This window comes from Cricetulus griseus, chromosome 2 (genome assembly GCF_003668045.3).
Source record: "Cricetulus griseus strain 17A/GY chromosome 2, alternate assembly CriGri-PICRH-1.0, whole genome shotgun sequence".
Classification (NCBI taxonomy): Eukaryota; Metazoa; Chordata; class Mammalia; order Rodentia; family Cricetidae; genus Cricetulus; species Cricetulus griseus.
Window position 1 is genome coordinate 403,048,229 of NC_048595.1, and position 20,593 is coordinate 403,068,821.

At 41.0% G+C, this 20,593-nt stretch overlaps 1 protein-coding gene across 7 annotated transcripts in view; it reads right to left on the reverse strand.

Annotated features, from left to right (window-relative positions):
* The window catches only part of Hibch (3-hydroxyisobutyryl-CoA hydrolase), a 109,970-nt gene that overhangs the window by 79,039 nt on the left and 10,338 nt on the right, over positions 1–20,593 (reverse strand). For 5 of the 7 annotated variants that reach the window (XM_035440940.1, XM_035440942.1, XM_027396836.2 and 2 more), the window contains 5 exons: positions 19,777–19,819; positions 16,202–16,339; positions 9,419–9,503; positions 7,575–7,655; positions 4,685–4,737 (listed from right to left, as the gene is read on the reverse strand). In XM_035440940.1, the coding sequence (XP_035296831.1) occupies positions 4,685–4,737; positions 7,575–7,655; positions 9,419–9,503; positions 16,202–16,339; positions 19,777–19,819 (400 nt within the window). Of the gene's footprint in view, positions 1–4,684; positions 4,738–7,574; positions 7,656–9,418; positions 9,504–16,201; positions 16,340–17,433; positions 17,470–19,776; positions 19,820–20,593 lie in introns of those variants that run through there. The other 2 variants (XM_027396839.2, XM_027396840.2) reach the window with 2 other exon arrangements.

A 20,593-nucleotide genomic window follows, 5' to 3' on the forward strand; every position in this document is an offset into this window, starting at 1 on the left:
CAAAGTCAGACTGAGATGTCAGAAGGTGTCAAACTAATTGGGGACATGGTCATGCTGTATCGTTACAAGAATATATGGGTGGACAGCAAACATGGTGAGAATCAAGAGAGCGCAAGTCCTCAGAGACAATTCAACGATGGTTACATGGCAGCAAAGAAACAGCTTCTCAAATTTGACCTTCACAACTTCAGTAGCCTTTGTATGCATGTTTTCATACATCAGTATAGACACGTTCATGCTGTGGCCTCCATGTAACATCAGAGGACAACCGTGGGTATTGGTCCTATCTTTCACCTTGTGTTAAGCAGTCTCTTTGCTATTTACCACTGCAGAGGTCAGGCTACTTAGCCTGGAACTGTTGTCTTACTCTCTCAGATTACAGGTGGCAACTATTTGTTGGTTTTACCTGGGTTTTGAACTCAGGTCCCCAGGCTTGTACAGCAAGCACCTTTAACCAATGAGTCACCCACCCCCACTCTCAATTCGTATTGCCTTCAGAACAGAATATCATTTCTACTGCAGTATATTTTGAGTTCCTAATCATCCTTCCTTAAAGTTGTCAGCCCTTTTCAACCTTCCATCTGAACCTGCTGCCTGCCTGCCTGCATCCTGATGGGTTTCCCTCCTGTATGCTTTGGGCATGCCTGATGCTTTTGTTTTCTGGTTTTCCCCAGTTCCTTTTACATCACAGGGCAGTTCTTGACATAATTGTTAAATTTTTGTTTGTTTGTTTGTTTTTAAATAACAGGACCACACTATATAGCCCAGTTCAGTCTGGCCTCCTATTCATGATTCCCCTATCTCAGTCTTTTGAGTGCTGGAATTACAAGCCTGTGCTTTTAAGTTTCCAAGTTGTTACTGCCTTGGCAGAGTACAGCCAAACATGATAAGATACTGATATCTGCCAGAAAAAAGTAGAATATAGACTGCCTTTTAAAAATTATTTTATGCATGTGTTTGGCCTGCATGCATGCATGCATATGTACCACATGTGTGCCTGGTGCCTATGGAAGTCAGAAGGGATTGGATCCCCTGGAGCTGGAGTTATAGATGCTTATGATCCACCATATGGGTTTGGGGAACTGAACCTGGGTCCTCTGGAAGAGCAACAAGTGCTCTTAATGCTGCGCCATCTCTCCAGCCAGTCAGTTGTTTTTGATGCTGCTTGTAACTACAAAAAGCTACTGGTGGACTACCTTCCCAAGTGATGTGAGAACTAAGCAATTACTGGTACACAAAATTCTACATTATAGAGATTCTACAAGAATAAGAGTGAATGGCTCCTTGTTTTCCAAATTACTAAATCTTTCAAGTACTGAACACATGCAGTTTTTTAAATGTTGGAGTTTATTGTTGGGAATTACAGCATGCCAGGTTTCTGCTGGGTCATATTTGGAGGTCATTCTCTAACTTTCCCTCACCCTCCTGAAGGAGAGCTAATGTGGTGGTTTGAATGAAAATGGCCCCCACAGGCCCATAGGGAGTGGCATTATTAGCAGGGGTGGCCTTGTTGGAGTAGGTGTGGCCTTGTTGGAGAAAGTTTGTCACTGAGGGCTCAGTGTCTCTCTCTTCCTACTGCCTGCCAATCCAGATGCAGAACTCTCAGCTACCTCTCCAGCACCCGTGTCTGTCTGCATGCCACCATGCTTTCTGCCATGATGATAATGGCCTAACTCTCTTAATCTCTGTTCCTTATAAGAGTTGCTGTGCTTATATTTAAATTTAGAAGTGAAAGCATTTTTAAAATATGTAAGTTGGATTAATGTAGCAGCACCTACAATCAAATGTATTGTAGCAGCTGTAGCTCTTTCATCAGTAATCAAACAATTTAAAGACAACAATATAGCATATAGTATCCACACTCTGTGTGCATTTTCCATCTTTACGTGGCTTTTTCATTACTCTATTTCTTTTACTTTTATGTTTTCTTTTTATGAGACAGGATTTCTCTGTGTAACTTTGGCTGCCCTTGAATTCACTCTGTAGACCAGGCTGGCCTTGAACTCACAGAGATCTGCCTACCTCTGCCTCCCAAGTGCTGGGATTAAAGGTGTGTGCCACCAAACCTAGCTACTTTTTTTTAAAAAAACACTTTATCTTGTTTCCTTTTCTTTCACAAGACTATGTATATTTTTTTTATTAGTTCAAATTAGGAACAAGCTTGCTTCACATGTCAATCCCTTCTCCCTTTCTCTCCCCCCGCAGTGCCCCACCAGTGCTCTTCCCCTCCCCCCTCTGCTGCCCAAGGAGGGTAAGGCCCTCCATGGGTGCTCCCCAAGGTGCACCACATCATCCTGGGCAGGGCCTAGGCTCTGCCCAATGTGTCCAAGCAAAGAGAGCAAACTTGGGAAAGGAGTTTTGGCTTGCGTTTCCACAGAAAATGGAAAGCTATGGATTCCTTCCAGACTAATATGGTTTGATGAAGCAAGACCCTCTGAAGGAGTGGCCCAACTGATCCTACATCCAAAAGAGCCAAGATGATGCAGTTATAGACCACTACAGCCAGGATTTCTGTATTTTATCATGATTCCCATGGTATGGACATCGCTCCCGACCAACAGGAAGCAGTTAGGAATGAAAGATGCCCAAATTCCTAAATATTGTTTATAAATGTTTATTTTCATTTAAATGGGATTGGTTATAAATGGTAATGATCACAGTCAATCTCCTTTTAAAGGAAAAAAGGGGAATAGGATATAGAAATAAATACTTTGCATTGGTATGAATTTTCATTTATTGATACAACTTTAAGGTCAATTTTGTGATATGTATATGTCTCCTTTTGTTTAGGTATTGTGTTTATACAGATTTTTTAAATGTAATACATAATTAAATACAGATTATATAGTCACCTATAATAGTCAGAACTTACAATTAGGTTAGTTATGTTTTCTAGATATACAGAGATGTATTTGAGATGGATAGTTATTCTTCAAACCTTTCAAAGACCTCAGAATACATGGCGTTTAAATGGTTTAGGGTTTTTCATGACAATGAGACACAACTGCTTCTGGCACATCAATTACGTCAGAAAGGAGGATGGGCATCGAAGAAACTCAATATGGAGTTTGCCTTCAATATGGCAAGATTATCCATTTGGGCAAGAAACTTCTCTTGCCTGGAATGTTTGATAAACTGGACATGCAGGACCCACAAGAAAGTGACTGCTGAACTTGCAAAACAGGATAGTCCTGAAGGGTTCCTGCTTCATGGAGAAGTCTGCCAGACACACTGTGGCCTATAGGCTGAAGATGGATGCCCCAATGTTACAGAGGAACTTTGGGTGACTGTCCAGGTAGGGAGATGTCTCTGTTAGTTCTAGAGTTATATATTATCCTTCTGTGGTCTTCTCTGCCCTGCAGGTCCTTTCTGATCCCTCATTCTGTGAAGACTAAAATTTGTTACAGTCAGCACCAGACCATGTGTCTCTTGTTCTGTAATTACCTCCTGTTTCCTCCAGTTTCATAGCAAGTTGTTCAAAGCACATCTTAGTGTTCTTCTAATAGCACAGACACAAAGTAACACATTTGTCAGCTGAAAGGAACACAGTTTTAAGGAAACACTAAACTGGGTCTGGCAGCATAAACCTGCAATGTCAGCAGAAGCAATTGGACTGAGAAACCAAGATGACCTAAGCTACAGAGCAAGACTCTGTCTCAAAGGAGAAAAAAAAACTACAGCATTTCCATGAATGTGAAATGTTGTAGGGAAGAAACAATTCAGTCACCTGCCTCCCCACTACTGAAGGACTAATGTTAGGTTTTTCTCCCAACACTACTGGAAGCACTTGGTTAATGTATAAGTAGGAAAGGGGGCTATAGAAGGAATAACGGTGTACACCTGTAAACCCAGCCAGCACCTGGGATGCAGAGGCAGGAAGGAACATTTTGAGCTTCAGGCTATCCTAGGCCACATGACAAGTTCAGAGCTGGCCTGGGCTATATACAAAAGTCCTACCTCAAAATACAAGGGCTAAGGATGAAGTTCAGTGGTAGAACATTTGCTTGGTATGCGTACAACCCTGAGTTCACTGCACAAGACGGGGACACTTTTCACATGTAAATAAAACAGTGCAACCAGAGCTAGGAAGAAAGCTCACTTAATGTAAGGCATGAGAATCTGTGTATGAATCCCCAGAACCTACACAAAGCTGATGTCTACAAGCCGTGCTCCTAATAGGAGATGGGAGCAAAACCAGGAAATCGCTGAAGCTTGCAGGCCAAGCAGCCTGACATACACAGCAGAAAAGTAACAAGAGGCCTGACTCGAAGACGAGAAGGTGAAGGCTGACAGACAAGGCTGTCCTCTGACCTCTACCCCTGCACCATGACACATGAATGCCTGCATATTCTCATATTTTACTGCCCTACACCTCCCACACACACACACACATGCATGGAAATAAGATTTTTAAAGCACAATCAGTTTCTGTGGCCTAAGAGAGCTTAATAACAACAAAGGTTAAAATAGATTATGGCATATTATGGCATAATTAAGAACATAAAATATTCTTGTAGCACCAATATATTTTATATCCCAAATCTTCCAGGATCTGAAACTGAAATAAACATATGTTCCAATGAGCTGTATTGTATTACATTCACTTTCTCATTTTAATGAAATATCATTACCTTATTTTAATACAACTCATTCATACAATGAAAATAACAAAAAGTCCACTTACCCCACCCATTGTGATCCCATCAATAAGGGCAACATATGGTTTCTGACAGGAAGCTAAAAGAGAAAGAGCTAGTTAGAGTATCTAAAATACATCCACTTTCCAAAAAGTCCCATATGTGTACTCTAGTCTCCTAGGAAATGTTTAAAGAAATACCAAGGAAGACTATTACATGGTTTGCAATGTATATTTAAATGTCAATTCTCTCACAATCATGATAAAATAATCATTACTGCTTAACAACTCAGTCTTAAGTCACAAACAAATAAAACTTTTGTAATATTTGTCAAGTAAGAAAAATAATTAACATCTGCATTATAAGCCACATACCCAGCTGTGCATTAAGAGCATAATTGCTTTCTATACAATGACAGCATCAGGACACATGCAGAGAAGTACACTGTACAGGAACAGTCACAGAGTGGGGGGGTGACAAGACCCAGATTCCAGTCTCAGCTTTATTATTAAATGAACAGCCACTGAGTAACAAAAAACGTGAGTTATATATGACATATACACATATCAGATAAGGGTGTTTCATGTACATCATCCATAAATAAGTGTCTTTATCTATAAAATAACACCTAACACATGTCCTCAAATATCCCTCCCTGTTTGTAAATTCCATTAATCACATAAACTTTTACTGTTTCTATTTCCCCTTTTAGGTTTTCTTCTCAGAGAGTTTGCAGAACATAATGACATAACTTATGGGTCTTTTGTCACATCTTACTATCAACACTACCCCTGATAAAGGCCAAGGTAAAACTGCATTCTGATACATTCTGGAAATTTCCAATGTATTCACAAACAAAACACAACTCAGACGTCACACTCAAGAAGTTCCTTACAAACTATACAAGTTATTGATTGTGTTAGAAATACATACACAGACCCCACACCAACTACTATAGAAGTGCATATTTCAAATATAAACTATTAGGTAAAACTAATGCAGGACATAAAACCAGAATCTGCCAAATCTCTTTACTGACTATAATATCACTACATACAGAAATTTTACCTTATGACTTTCTCTGTATATTATTACCAGACATTATCTTTACACTGCCTAAACACTTTCTATTTCCTTTTTATTTCATGAAAAAAAAATGAGTAGTCATTGTCCACATGGAACCATTCATATTAAAATATAAACAACATTTAAAATTCAGTTTCTTGATTGCAGCACATTTGTAGCCACATACCTTGTTAATTTTCTAACACCAGAGGATGTTTATGGTATTACACTGTGAACTATAACTCCACAAAGATTCATGGGAAGAGGACTCCTACAAAGAGCTCATTTCTGGATGTGTCAGGGCGGAACAAGTCACTGTTTTTCCAGCCCAAGCTTCTGCAGGTGCCAAATGGCTGTACTCCTGTGCTAACTTGCATTCCCAGTCACTCATTCGCCTATATTCTCTCTCTCTCTCTTTCTCTCTCTCTCTTTCTCTATCTCTGTCTGTCTCTCTCTCTCTCCTTTCCTACATGTGTCTGTCTGTCTGCCTGTTGTCTCAAGGCTAGGGAATAAACCTCAGGCTTCTGAGTTACATATTTCCAGGCTTCTACAGAAATGTTTTATAAGGAGACAAAACTATTATTAAGTTAAAAGAGAAGATCCAAACATCCAAGTCAAAACAAAGATGTGCACAAAAGTTTTCTATTTCTGGGAAATTTTGGAGACAATGTGAAGCTGTATAGCATATTCATTCCATATATTATTTCTAAATAAACTTTAGCAATTGGTCAATAGAGCAGCATATAGGGCATCTCTATCAGTAAAAACTAGAAATTACCTCCTATGCATAAATGTAGTCTAGATAGTGTTAGGTGCACTGACAACACTGAGGAGAACAAAAGTACCAGGGTTAGTGGCCAGCACTCAACAGTGAACTGTGCCTTTTACAGGTCGGATGCATTGAATGTCTTGCTGTGTTTTCAATTTAATTACAGCTTATTTGGACACACTCCCATCATTAGTCAGGGCACGTCTGTATACTGCTCTGTAAATTGGTTTTAACCACAAAGTGTTGTTAATCTTCTAAAGTCCACTGAACATTCATGGTATTACAATATAAATTCTAACTCCACAGATTCATGGAGGAAAGACTCATATCGAAGAGGACAGTTCTCCCCAAGTTAGTGCAGAACAAGCCCTGTGCTGTTAAAATCAATTTAAAATATGTATAAAAGAATACGCTACAGATTAATGTGAAAAGGGCTAGGGTTCCTTCTGGTTAGAGAAAGGAATGGCAGTAAGGAAAAGCACAAAAGAGGTTGAATTGTAAACTTAAAATGTATTTTTTTTTCTTTCTTTTTTTTTTTTTTTTTTTTTTTTTTTGGTTTTTCGAGACAGGGTTTCTCTGTGTAGCTTTGGAGTCTATCCTGGCACTCACTCTGAAGACCAGGCTGGCCTCGAACTCACAGAGATCCGCCTGCCTCTGCCTCTGGAGTGCTGGGATTAAAGGCGTGCACCACCAATTCTTATAACATCATGTAAAATCAGAATACTGCTATGTGTAGACTTATGGATATAAATGCTGTATTAATTGATCTTTTCAAAACACGCTTGACTTCCACAGAAACCTATAACTCTGATTTTAAAGAAATTTCTACTCCAGAGTTCCTAGAGAAACAGATAATGGTACTTTATTTAGAAACCTAGAATGCAGGTTTTCTTGTCTTCTGAGAAAGCTAGCTAAATTATCAACAGCCCATATTTTCACATTGATTTTAGACAAACACAGAATAAATAGTTTTACCAGTTTGACCAAAAAGTAATAATGAATGTTTCCATAAAGAGTACTTATTAGTTGCATTCTAACAAATTACAGTGCCAGCCCAGGTCTCAAATTTCATGTTCAAAGTGCAGAGTGGACCACACACATACCAATGGCATTGTTCAGTATATATTCTTCTCTGAAAAAATCTCGTGTCAAATTCTGCCTTGTGTTTTTAGCTTCTGAGATTGCTAAAGAAGGAAAGAGAAAAAAAAAAAGGAAGGAAGGAACAATTACAAATTATAAAGATGGCTTCCAGTCAATACAGTCAAAATATTCAAAGTCCTGTAATTATTAAGTGACGTAGGGAGGGGAACTTACCCACAGTCTGACATCAATGCTTCAAAGCAAAAATACTTCTTTTACTTATTGTACTGTGAATATGTGAATATACACACATGAACACAAGCATCCATGCACATGCACATGGACAAATGCACACACACACACACACACACACACACACACACAGAGACAGATTTTCATTCACAGTTCCTGGCACCTTAAGTCCCTCTGCAAGGTAGGCCACAGACAAAAGAACTTCTCTACCTAAAGCAGGTGACAGTCCCTATTCTTTTCCCTCCCACTACTTGGAGCTGGCCAGAGACATTCTGATCTGGATCACCAGAACCCCATTTGAAGAGTCCTGTTCCAGACCTCAGAGGAAGGAATGGGTAGAGAAAGCAACAAGGATTTGGACACACAGGGCTTGCTGGGATTCCCATTGGTCTATCTGCATTAAATCACACTTCTGCATGCTCCTCCATGCTTCTACAATGAAACCCTCAGGGAAGTCCAAAGGCTGAAGAACAATTACAGATACTATATTGAGAAGAATATATCCTCTACAACGCCATTGGTGTAAGTGTGTTCACTGCTCTGAGCTTTGAAATTGAACAAGATTCCTGATAGATCAACAGGAGGAGGTTCCACACCAGCAAAAAGGACATGGAAACTCCTTACCCATTTTCCACACCTTGTCCCATCCCTGTACCCTTTATGAGAAAACAGGACATGTAAGATGACTGAGGCACACCATCCTAAGCAATGTAAGTCACCTACCTCTAGGTGACCTAAAACATCCAATGTAAATTGTTGCCACAGGGTGTTGAGAGAATAATAAGAAGGAAAAAGTACCTTTTTTGGTACAAATATAATATTTTCCAAACTATTTCCTATTTACAGTGAGTTGAACCCTTAAGGCAGAAACATCAGTCACCAGGGGCCAACAATACTTTCCCAAGAAAGATCTGCTGGGACTATGCCATTACAATGTAGTTACCTGAAGAAAAATAAAGCCCTTATCTGTTGTCCTTTGTTGAGCTAAAGCCCCAATTACCAACTCCAAGAGTAACTTTCCCCCAAGCCATCTCAGAGTTCCTTCTAATTTTATTTTAAGCTAATTTTATTCAAATCAACTAGTTATATATTGTGGTGGTTTGAATGAAAATGGCCCCCATAGGCTCAGAGAAGGAATGGCACCATTAAGAGGAGGTGTGGCCTTCTTGGAGTAGGTGTGGTCTTATTGGAGGAGCTATGTCATTGCGGGCAGGCTTTGAGGTTTTAGAAGCTCAAGCCAGGCCCAGCATCACACTCTCTCTGCTGTCTGTGGATCCAGATGTAGAAGTCTCAGCTACTTCTCCAGCCCATATCTGGCTGCATGCCACCATGCTTCCTGCCATTATGAATATGCACTAAATCTCTGAACTGTAAGCCAGTCTCAGTTAAATGTTTTCCTTTAAAAGAATTGCTATGCACACCAAAAGAAACCCTAAGATAGATACAGATAAAGATATAAATGACATACACCTTTAAATATTTTCTGAGTGTCTACTTGTAGAATTTTCTAGAATTTACATTTACTGTTTTTCAGTCATTCAAATAAAATTTATATCACACAATTTCCAATACTTACTAGTTCCAGTGGGGTACTGGCTTACAGTGGGCACTTTACCTTTGATGTCACCTCCAGCACAGAAGGCCTTTCCTCCAGCTCCCTTTATGATAATCAGGAATGTCTCAGGGTCCTGTTCCCACTTCTACACAAACATAAAAGATGATGGTGACTTTTGAGGGCACAGTAAATACAATCTCATTTAAGATACACTCACATACATATGTGTGCACATGTGTGACCTTTCCTAAAACACATCTAGAGGAATGGATCCAATCCATTTCACTTCTTTTTCTTTCTAAGTGCAATCTGTGTTCCAGGAATATCTGTCAAAGCTTTAAGATTAAGATGAATAAGTATGTGCCTAACAGCACTGTGTTATTTACATTTATGAGTCTAGTGAAAAAATCCACCCAAAGATTGCTGGCATGTAGTGCAGCAATAACCTTTCCCCCATGGCAAGATAGGACTGTTATACCAAAACAATTATTACACAGTCAACCTACTTACAAAGTTCTTTAAATATGTGGGTGGGTGATGAGGGTTTGTTGAGGTCAGAAAATAAAATGAGCAGGAGTGTGGGGTGCAGATCGATGGCAGAATGCTCACTTTATAGCCATACTACGAAAGATCATCATTCTCATTTCCTCATAGCCGAGGAAAGCAGGGTACAGAGATTAATATGACTAGCCTACAGAGGCGAGTATTCAGAAATCTAAGCTTCAAGTACATGCCTGACTTTCAGCCTTATACTTTCTAATGTCTCATCCATACCACTTTAAAACCTATGACCTTCTTAAGGATGGCTAAGAAATATAAAGGTTGTGAGGGCTGGGGTATAGCTCAGTAGAATACTTGATTAGCAGGCACTGGGAGGAGGGAAGAGGGGAAGAATGGGGGTCAAGCAGCAAGATGAAGGAGGAGCTACCCAAGCAATTTAAAAGAGCTGCCTCACAGGGCACAGAGGTGCAAACCTTCAACTCCAGCAAGAGGATAGGCAGGAAGACTAAGTCTGAGGCCAGCCTGGGCTACCTAGCTAGACTCTGGCTCAAAAACTGAATGACAAAGTGTCTTCAATGTAAAAGGTCAGGTAGAAGCATATTAGACTGGTACAGGTTAGGTCTCAGAGTTGGACAAATGGCTAACTAAGGTGTCTGTTTTGCATAGCAGAGTGGACCTGGCTACCCCACCCCCTTAAACTTCTCCAGCCCAGAAGCTGAGCTGCCCTTCATCCAGCTACCCTTCCCTATATAATCCAGCCATTTTGGTTACCAACTCCCCTTCTTTTTTTTCCTACTCTTCTCTCCTGGTCTCCTGGCTTTTCACCTATGTGGAGGGGCCCCAGAGGGCTTAACAGGGAGATGCCCACATGGTGATCAGACCAGAGGGCACAGCAGGAAAATGCCCATATGGTGTAGCATGCTTCAGGAGCCAGGAAGGTATCCTTCCATGTCTCCTCACATGGCCTGATGCAAGGTCATGTTCACTCTGGACTCTCCCAGATGTCCCTGTCTCTGCCTATGCTCTCCCTTCTATCCACAACAAACCTTCTCCACCAAGCTGAGGAGCAGTCATGTCCTTCCTTTTTATTTCTTTTTTTCATTTATTTGGTACCAAAGCCTGGGGCTGACATATATGAGTTCCTTTCTAAGGGATGCAGCCTCTCCAGCCAAGCTGATTTGACTCTCCTAAGGTGTGTCTGGATCATTTGTTTCTGCTGGCTTCTGCCACCTGCCATATTAGCCTCCAAATGCTAGAGTCCAAATTTTCAGCTGCTTCTTCCCTCCACGACCCTAACCATCCATCTCTTGCCTACTCAGTAAGTGTCCCCTCTCTAACTCCTAGAGCCTGCAACACCCTCTGGAATGCCCACCATATGGCCATTTTCCTGCTAGTCCCTCTGGGATGCCCACCACACAGACATTTTCCTGCAACACCCTCTGGAATGCCCACACATGGGCATTTTTCTGCTATGTCCTCTGGGACCCCACTTCCTCCTCTCTCTCTATTGGAACCCTCTCTTTCCCCAAGAGCCTCTCAGTCCACCTCTTCAGCTGTGCTCTCTACCTGCTCCACTCATCTCTCCTCCTCTTCTAGGCATGTGTCACCATGAGCTACCTGCTTTGTCTACTTTGATTACAGAAGCTACACAGGCCCCTATTCATGTCGAAAGGGACACCTCTCCTCTATGATTTATGACATTTCTCAGATATGTCTCTCAGTCTGTTTGGGGCAACCCCAGGTTAAAATTCTTGTCACCATGACACTTGAGGCCCCTGCTGTCTTATGGCCTCTCGCAGCTCCTTCCTGGAACTTCCTCACCTCCCCTGAGAACTGCATTCTAAGTTCCACAGCTTCTCTACTCTCCTCCGACTACAGCCCTTTCCTTGCTTCCCGCACAAAGCTATCTTCTTTGTCTCTCCGGGTGCCTTCCTGGCCTGTACACTGCAAGTTCCTTGCTTCCCCCTAGGAAATGCCTGCTAAGTCCCACAACTTTCCTGGGCCCTTCTGGGTCTCTGCCAACTGTGGTGGTTTGAAAGACAATGGCCCCACAGACTCATAGGGAACGGCATGATTAGGAAGTGTGGCCTTGTTGGAGTAGGTGTGGCTTTGTTGGAGATTATGCACTAGGGGGCAGGCTTTGAGGTCTCAAATGCTCAAGCCAGGTCTAATGTGACAGCCACTTCCTGCTGCCCGAGGATCCAGAATAGAATTCTCAGCTCCTCCAGCACCATGTCTGCCTGTATGCCACATGCTCCCACCATGACAATAATGGACCAAGCCACTAAACTGTAAGCCAGCCTCACTTAAAAGCTTTTCTTTATAAGAGTTACTGGGGTCAAGTGTTTGTTCACAGCAATAAAACCCTAAGGAAGACCTTGCCCTCCTGAAGTCTTGCAGCTTCTCTACACCCTCCTGGCCTCTACAACATTGGAACCCTCCCTTCTTGTCCCTCACAGCTACAGCATTCTGTGTCTCAGCTCCCTCTTGGAGCTGACTGGAACCCTCCCTATGGCAGAATTCCTTGTGGACCCTTCCTCCTCCTTTCCTCCTGAGACTCAGAGACTCTATTAAAACCTCACGTCTTACTGCAAATGGCTTGGCCTGGGTGCAGCTCCATGACTAAATATGGCACACTTGAGTTCCAAATTCTCACAGATTGTAACAACTTCTGCCAGCACAAGCAAATGATCCTAAAGTATCTCATCTATAAGGTTTTTAAACTTTCCACTCTTAAGTCTTTTATCTGTACAATTTCTCTGTGCTTTGCTCTCAGGAAATCTTTTAAGACTATTGTAACTTCAATGGGTGTGGTTAGAGAATCCATCCAAAAATCTGTATCAAAAATTGGCTTAAAGCCCATAACAAATGTAGATAGTTTAAAAATCTATACATAGGTAATCTTAATTTGCTACAACGTATTATATGTGAATCAACTCTTGTTTAGAAAAATAGATGCTTTTAAATAGCAACCATGCAGCTCTCCTCCATCTTGGCTGATGATTTCATCAAGATTTGAAAGCAATGTGACTGTCAGCCAACTTTAATAAGCTTAAAGAGTGTATGACATGTAACTTCATCATCTTAAGATGACAACGTGGCATAAAGCAGCAATTATCAAACTTCTTATTCCTAATAAGCTCTCTATCATAATATCTCCTTTCCAGACTAAGGAGAAAACAGCAGGTTTCCAAAATATTTTGGATTGGTATGGATCTTGGAATGATGATAAATGTTATGGTTATAAAAGTCTACTTATATTAACAAAGGTTGATTTAGAGAGTTACATCTAACTGCTTGTATTTTTGCTAACTGTTCAACACCAGGCTTCTGGAAAATTTAGATAAGTAACAATATGTTTGGTAAATAGGGTATATTTGATGATCATGGTTTATAAATTCCTAACGTCCACTTGGGTTCACAGTAACATCTGTCTAGATTCTTTGTGTTTGACCACTTTGTTAAGCTTTAGCTATATGGATAAACTAAGCCATACAAAAAACTGTGGTAGTCTATAATGGTGCTCCTATGGACTGTATTTATGGTTTAAAGTTTTATTTTGATGCTAAAGGATCTTCAATTAAATCTTCTACTCTAATTTGTAAAGTTCAAATTATAAAAAGATTTATAAAAGCTACCAACTTAAACTGTTAAAGATAATTGAGACATACAAGTTAATGTATTTTCAAAGTAAAGCCTAAACTCAGGTACAGTTAATAGATAGATGATCTCCAAACTCTTTAGACATCTGTTGAATATATCATTTAAAATGTTTAATGAAAAGGCTTCCCCTAATAGACAAAATGCTCCTAGTAGCAACTCTAAGATCTCCAAAGAATATAGATGGGGCACAATGACATTACCTAAATTATGGTAACACTAACCACTGGACAAAGTTGCTCCATGCCTCACTTGCCGCCAGGGTTCTACACAAGCTGTGGACACTGTTAGCTAATTGCCCTGCTCTGCCTGGTCAGGGTAAGGTCAGTCCCCCAAGTCCCTTCTCCACAGGAACACCTCTCAGACATGGGTCTGGCAGCTCAAGGCCAATGCTGCTCTGTATGACAGCCTAAGACCCAGGACCTTTCCCCCAATGAAGTTATCAAAACCACAAGAGCCTAGGACAACTGTCTGGGTAGTAGGTCTCTGTCATTTTAATTGACAGATAGGCAATTTGGGTTATACCTCTTGCTATAATTTATCCTTTTCAGATCTCTGATGATGCTAACAGTTGCTTTAACAGCAACAAGCATCCAGCTCTTCCCCCAAGGCTTTAACTGTCTTCTCAGTTCTACTTATGTAGAAGGGAGGGAGGGAGGGAAGGAGGGAGGGAGGGAGAGAGGGAGGGAGGAAGGGAGGGGAGGGAGGGAGGGGAGGGAGGGAGGGAGGGAGGGAGGGAGGGAGGGAGGGAGGGATCAGGACTCAGGCTCCACTTTCCTAGAGCTACTAGGTCTCCAGCTGAGAAAGACAGTTTACCTTGTTCCCAGACTCTGAAAGGAGATAAACTCACAAAACAGGTTCAATGTAACTTTTTACTATTCCTTTATTTAAAGGAACTTGCTTTACAATGACTGCTCTCAGAATCAACCACTCATGTCTCCTGGCTAGAAAAAGCTTAAATTTTATGTAAGTTCTGAGGGTCTAAGAAAGTGTTTTAAAAATGTGTAAACACAGGTTATAAAGGTCTAAGAAGCTGTTTAAAGGTATGTAAATGCAACTTGTATAGGTTTAAGAAAGTGATTTGTGGTATATGGAAAATAAAAAATTTCATATTTCTCTCCTCACTATGCTATTACATTAAAACTTCTAAAGGCCAAAATTTCAACATCAATCAAAGAAGTTCTGATGACCTGGTAAAGCCGTGACTGCTATTATCAATCACAAGCTCAAGATTTTAAACTTACTCTGGTTGTCTTCTAAGAAAAGACTTAAAAGTGCTTCTCAATAGTGCTAAAAACATCTCTGCCCAATCTATATATCCAGCCCTTTGGAAACAGTGTTCATGCTTTTAACTCAGAATCATTTTGGGTCCTCAGGCTTCTATTGTGACTCAAAGGCATGAGTCTACTGCCTTTTCTACACTGTGGATTTCAGTACACAGTATAAACAGTAGGAATCCTAGCATATCTAAAATTTACCTTTTTTTGTAAACTTAAAAAATTCTTATAAGCTTCAGGGAATCAACTTGGATCCACCTCCCCCAGATAAATACTCCTAAATTTTCCCTACCGGCCTATTCTTGAGGGCCTTTCCCTGGTCTTGGGACTCCCTTCCCCCAAGTATCAGGACCATGGGCCTGGAAGTTTCAAATATAGACCCTGGATAGAAAATTTCCCCTAAACTCCTTAACTATACCTTCTGTTACTAGTCTAAATGTCCCAGCAGATTTCAAATCAACAGCATACTGCCAGTCCTAGGTGTTCTCTTAGAGTCTGCACCCTAGCCTGCTCAGCTCCAAAGCTGGTAGCCCAGGTGGTCCAGACTCACAAACTGCTCCAATGCAGCCTGCACTTCCCCAGCCCCAGTTGGTCCTGCAGAGCCAGGACAGAAACTGAAAACAGCCTTCATTCCCCTCTCTCTCTTTCCAGCCTTGGACAACATTCTCACTTTCTTCAGTCCCCAACAATGACTGCACCAATGTCAACAGGAAGAAGTCATAGAAAAGATTACATCTTCCCTTACCATTTATTATCAACAAAAGGATGGGATGTTATGACTCAAACCCAGGCCTATTTAAAAACATATCAAAGTGAACCAAGCCACCAGGTCTCCTAGCACCCCTCAGTCGCTACCTGTTACAGAGTATGGCTGGCATACCCACCCCTTACCCTAAACTTCTTCATCCCAGAAACTAAGCTGCCCTTTCCTATATAATCCAGACATTTTGGTTATCAGGCCCTTTTTTGTCTACTCTTTACTCTCCTAGTCTCCTGGCTTTCCCCTCCCTCCCCTCCTCACATGGCCAGGCTCAGTGTCATGTCCACTCTGGACTCTCCTAGATGCCCCTGACTCTGGCTATGCTCTCCCTTTTATCTACCACAACCCTTCTTCTCCACTATATCTAGGAGCAGTCATGTCCTTCCTTTCTGTTTCTGAGCAGTCCGCATCATTGTCTAAAAGGTCAGTGACACCAAGAGGGGCAGAACACAGAAAGAAACATGAAAAGTAAGAGCTATGTGAAGTAGAAGGTATGTCTCCTAAGACAGTGAGAGGAGTGGGCAAGGTTCCACAGGAAAGCATCAATGCTGCTGATGCAAGGGAGTGCCAGGATAAAATACCAGGAATATTCTCCTACAGCGTACGTGAGAAGGATCTCCACAGGGTTTTCACACTGTAACAGACCTTTAGCTGTGGATAGATCTGCCGGATCATGTTCAGAGACAGAGCGTTGAGGAACTTGGGTCTGTTCAGTGTTATGACTCCCGCACAGCCTCTCCTCTCCAGCAGCACTTCCGAAGCTTCTGTATGCATGGACATTCTCTGAGCCAACAAAGAATAACTTCATGAAGTTTTACCATACGCCCACAGCCAAGCACACCAAGTACACATCTTTCAAGCAATAACCAAAGGAGTGGCTACCTAGGGACATCTAACATTCTCAGACTGTACAGATGGAGCAGTTGCAAAGCAACCATGCACATCTCCTGAATCTTCAGTATTTTATTTCTAAGTGGATTGAATCAGCTAATCTAAATACAGCCTTTTCCTAGAGCACCATGGACTATGAGATACTCTTAAATCTTGTAGTTTGTTACTACATTTAAATTCTGTTAGGTGCTTAGAAAATGGGAAGAGCAAATAATTCTTACTACAGCAGCTGTGAGAAACTTGAGACAGGCAGAATCTGGGCAGGGCTGTGATGCACATAAAAGTGGAGGTGAGAATCCTAGATAGAACAATGGCATGTGCTAGCCATCAACAATGACCATCTGGACATGCTAAGATGCTAAACATGAGTACAACAAAGGCTGGACAAGAAAATGAGCATGGAAGTATAGACAGAAGAGCAGCAAGGCCAGATCACAGCTTCAGACTCGCCTGGTCTACACTGGAAAGATGTGGTGTAAACACTGGCAGTGTCACCACTTATGTAACTACAACACCGACAAAGTTCAGAGTTCAGGGTAGAGGACAGGATATACCACCAGACCCTGTAACAGGTAGGGACTAAGGAATGCCGGTAGAACCTGGTGGTCAGGTCCATTTTGATATGTTAAACAAGCACCTCAGCATTTGTCCTGGGTTTGAAACTTAACATGAAGTAATTACAAAACCTGTCAGAAACAGGAGTTTAACTACACAGCAACTTTATAGGATTTGGATGGTCACACACACACACACACACACACACACACACACACACACACACACAGAGAGAGAGAGAGAGAGAGAGAGCTTTCAGGGTTTACAGCGCCACTATTCCTAACACCTCCCTTTATCCACAGACAGCAATTTAAACCTCACAGGGGTGTTGGAACACAGTCCATGAATGAAGCTGTGTGAAATTTCTGACACCCTGAGAGAAAACTCCAAATAAACAAGACAAGAATCTTGTAACCTCTGTTTTGCCTTACCTAGGCTGTTCTTGGAATGTGCTTCCGTGCCTCTCCCTGGTGTAGAGACAGGAGCAGTTACTTTAGATTACCTGTCATCTTACCCATTGTTATTCAGAATAATGTTACAAGCAAGAGCTGTCCTCGCCAATGCATACAGCTTGAACTAATGTCAACTTTGCTCATAGGACCTTGCTTAACCCTCAGAATGTAAATTGTCTAATAGATGAATAAACTTGGCTATTGCATGAGACTTTAGTCCACCTCGTTTCCAGGCTTCACTCTCCCAGGTTCACTCCACCAAACAGAGTGACAACACATGGGAACTGTGTATAGTATAAAACTGGAAGTCAGTGGGGCCAGGGAGACAACTCAGTGGTCAAGAGTGTGTAAAGCTCTTATACAGGTCCTTAGTTCAGTTCCCAGCACCCACAACAGGCTGTTCATAACTGCCTATTAACTCCAACTGCAGGGGAATCTGCTGCCCCTGGCTTCCATGGACATCACACACATACCCATGCAAAAATACTCACAAATAGGCATAATTTAAAACAGTAAAAATGAATCTTAAGCATATACTAAAGTTGGAAATTGGTTTAAATTTTAAAATTGTAGCATAGTGGTACAGTGCTTGACTTCATGTACAAATTCCTCAATTCAATCTTCAAGATCACAATATTTGGGGAGGGGAGGGGGCTGGTAGGGAGTTGGAAGGAGGGGGGAGAGGGAGAAGGGATTGACATGTGAAATTATAATTTTGTAAAAATAAAAAAATAAATAAAAAGATCACACTATTTTAAAAAGAAATGAATTTAAATTTTTACCTGGAATATGTCAAAAACCATATAGCACACATATAACTAATATCTGGTAAAATCCAAATGACATTTTGACAGCATTAAACATGTTTTCATTTTCCTTTGTAAATTCATGTTGCATATTTCTTATGACAACTCATTACTAGATATTAACCAAAAATGATACGTACTTAGAAGAGCTTTAAGCTCTGGGCAGTGACGGTGCACACCTTTAATCCCAGCACTCAGAGGCAGAAGCAGGCAGATATCTGAGTTCAAGGCCAGTCTGGTCTACAGGACAGCCAGAGCTACACAGAGAAACCCTGACTTAAAACAAAAACAAAACAAAACAAAAAACAAACCAAATAAAAAAAGAAGAAAATAATGAAAGCCTATTGAACAATAGGAAATGATTTGTCCTTTTAATTTGAATTTCTCAGCAGAAAAACCCAGTTAACACAATTTTCCCTGTAGTAAGTTATCCCTCTTAAGCAACTTGACACAGATCAGAAATTCTGATCTTGCTATGTCAGGTATAAGTAAACATACACTGTGGAAGCATTAACTATGACAGAGCCAAGGAAAACAATCAGATACTTTTCTAAGACAGGTTCTTAGTATGCTGCCCTCCAGACCACATCTATGTGTCCTGAAGTGCATTTGCCACAAATTAACAACATAAGCTGTATTGATGAGGCTGTAGAGCTACACATAAGAGCTACAGGCTCTACTTCAAACAAGCTGATACACATATGAAGAACTTAGTGTAGCTCCTGCATATAGTGCTATAGCAGGTGTTTATTCATACTAAGGTAGTCAGCAGATTCCACAAGAGATATCAAACAATAAACATTATTTTCCTGTTATCTAGTAAAAAGAAAGTTAAGCTTTACAAGGTACAATTAGCATAATTGTTATGGTATTGGCATTTATTATTAGCAATAACTGCCAAAGTATAAAGTTATTATTTATACATTATATACTGTTTTTAAGGGGTTTTTTGAATTTTATGTGTATGGGTATTTTGTCATCATGTCTGTCCATGCACCAAATGCTTACAGTGCCTACAGATGCCAGAAGAGGACTTAAGATACCCTGGAACTGGAGTTATATACTGACAGCCACCATACAGGTACTGGGAACTGAAGCCAGTCCTCTGTAAGAACAGCCAGTCTCTTAAGCACTGCTGAGCCATTTCTCTAGTCTACATGCTAAATTGTTAAAACTTAATTAACTTTTTAATATTTTGAATCACTGTGTGGTAAATACTATCCTTATTATTTATACACACACACACACACACACACACACACACACACACACACACGGAAGCTACAATAAACTAAGCATTTATTGGAATGCTACAATATGGAAGCTACAATAAACTAAGCATTTGTCAAAGATTGAGTTGTTTAAACCCGGACAGTCAGCTTTACAACACAGCATGAAGGAAGTGGCAAGTCTTACCATGGGAATCTAAGGGCCATGGTAGGGAGTCAAGGAAACATCTACTTCACTAACAGTGACACCTTTAAGTTGTATCATAAACAGCAAAGTCCATACTTACCAGATGCTGCAATATAACATTGGCTCTTTTGAGTGAGTTGAACCTGAAACAGATGTAGACTGCAATGAGAACAGTAACACTGGCAATCGTATACTAATGTACAAACACCATAAAGCCTTAAACCTCTTCTAAATGCTATTGGGTCAAAACCGTGAAAACAGATTTAACAGCAATGAAATGATGTGCTATCTCAAAGGATGTTAGCAGCACTCTCTTCCCATGTGTTTCGGGAACTTTCTTGTGGTGAAAACAAATGTCAATCCCCTACTAATAGGTCACCAAAGAGGAACCGAAGTAACTTCACTAAAGTGCAACCTGGGGAACCAATGACTTTACTGGGGTTACTTCCAGAGCACGTATGAGGAGGGATGTGGTAACTGTAAAGCAGCCATACCACCAGAATATCTTGTCCCAACATGGATGTCAGCTATCTCATAGCTACATTGCTGGAGTCCCTGCTTCTGTTAACCTTCCATGATCTATAGATCACAGCACCTTCCAAGGCCATGAGATCATGTGTAAATATGACACACTACATACAAAAGGCTGGGAGGTGCAGGAAGGAAAGACTGGGATCTCAGTGAGGGTCTACTAAGCCTCCCAGACTCTCTACGGAAGACTGCAAACCATCAACAAGTTTGGGCTCAGCTTGTGTGCATGTAAATGTGTTTGCGTGTGCTGGGTGTATGTGGTATGTGTGGGGGAGAGGTGTGATATACATGTATGGTGTATATGTATGTGTGTGTGTATGCGTGTGTGTGTGTGTGTGTGTGTGTGTGTGTGTGTTTAGTGTGTGTCTGTGTGTATATCTGTGTGG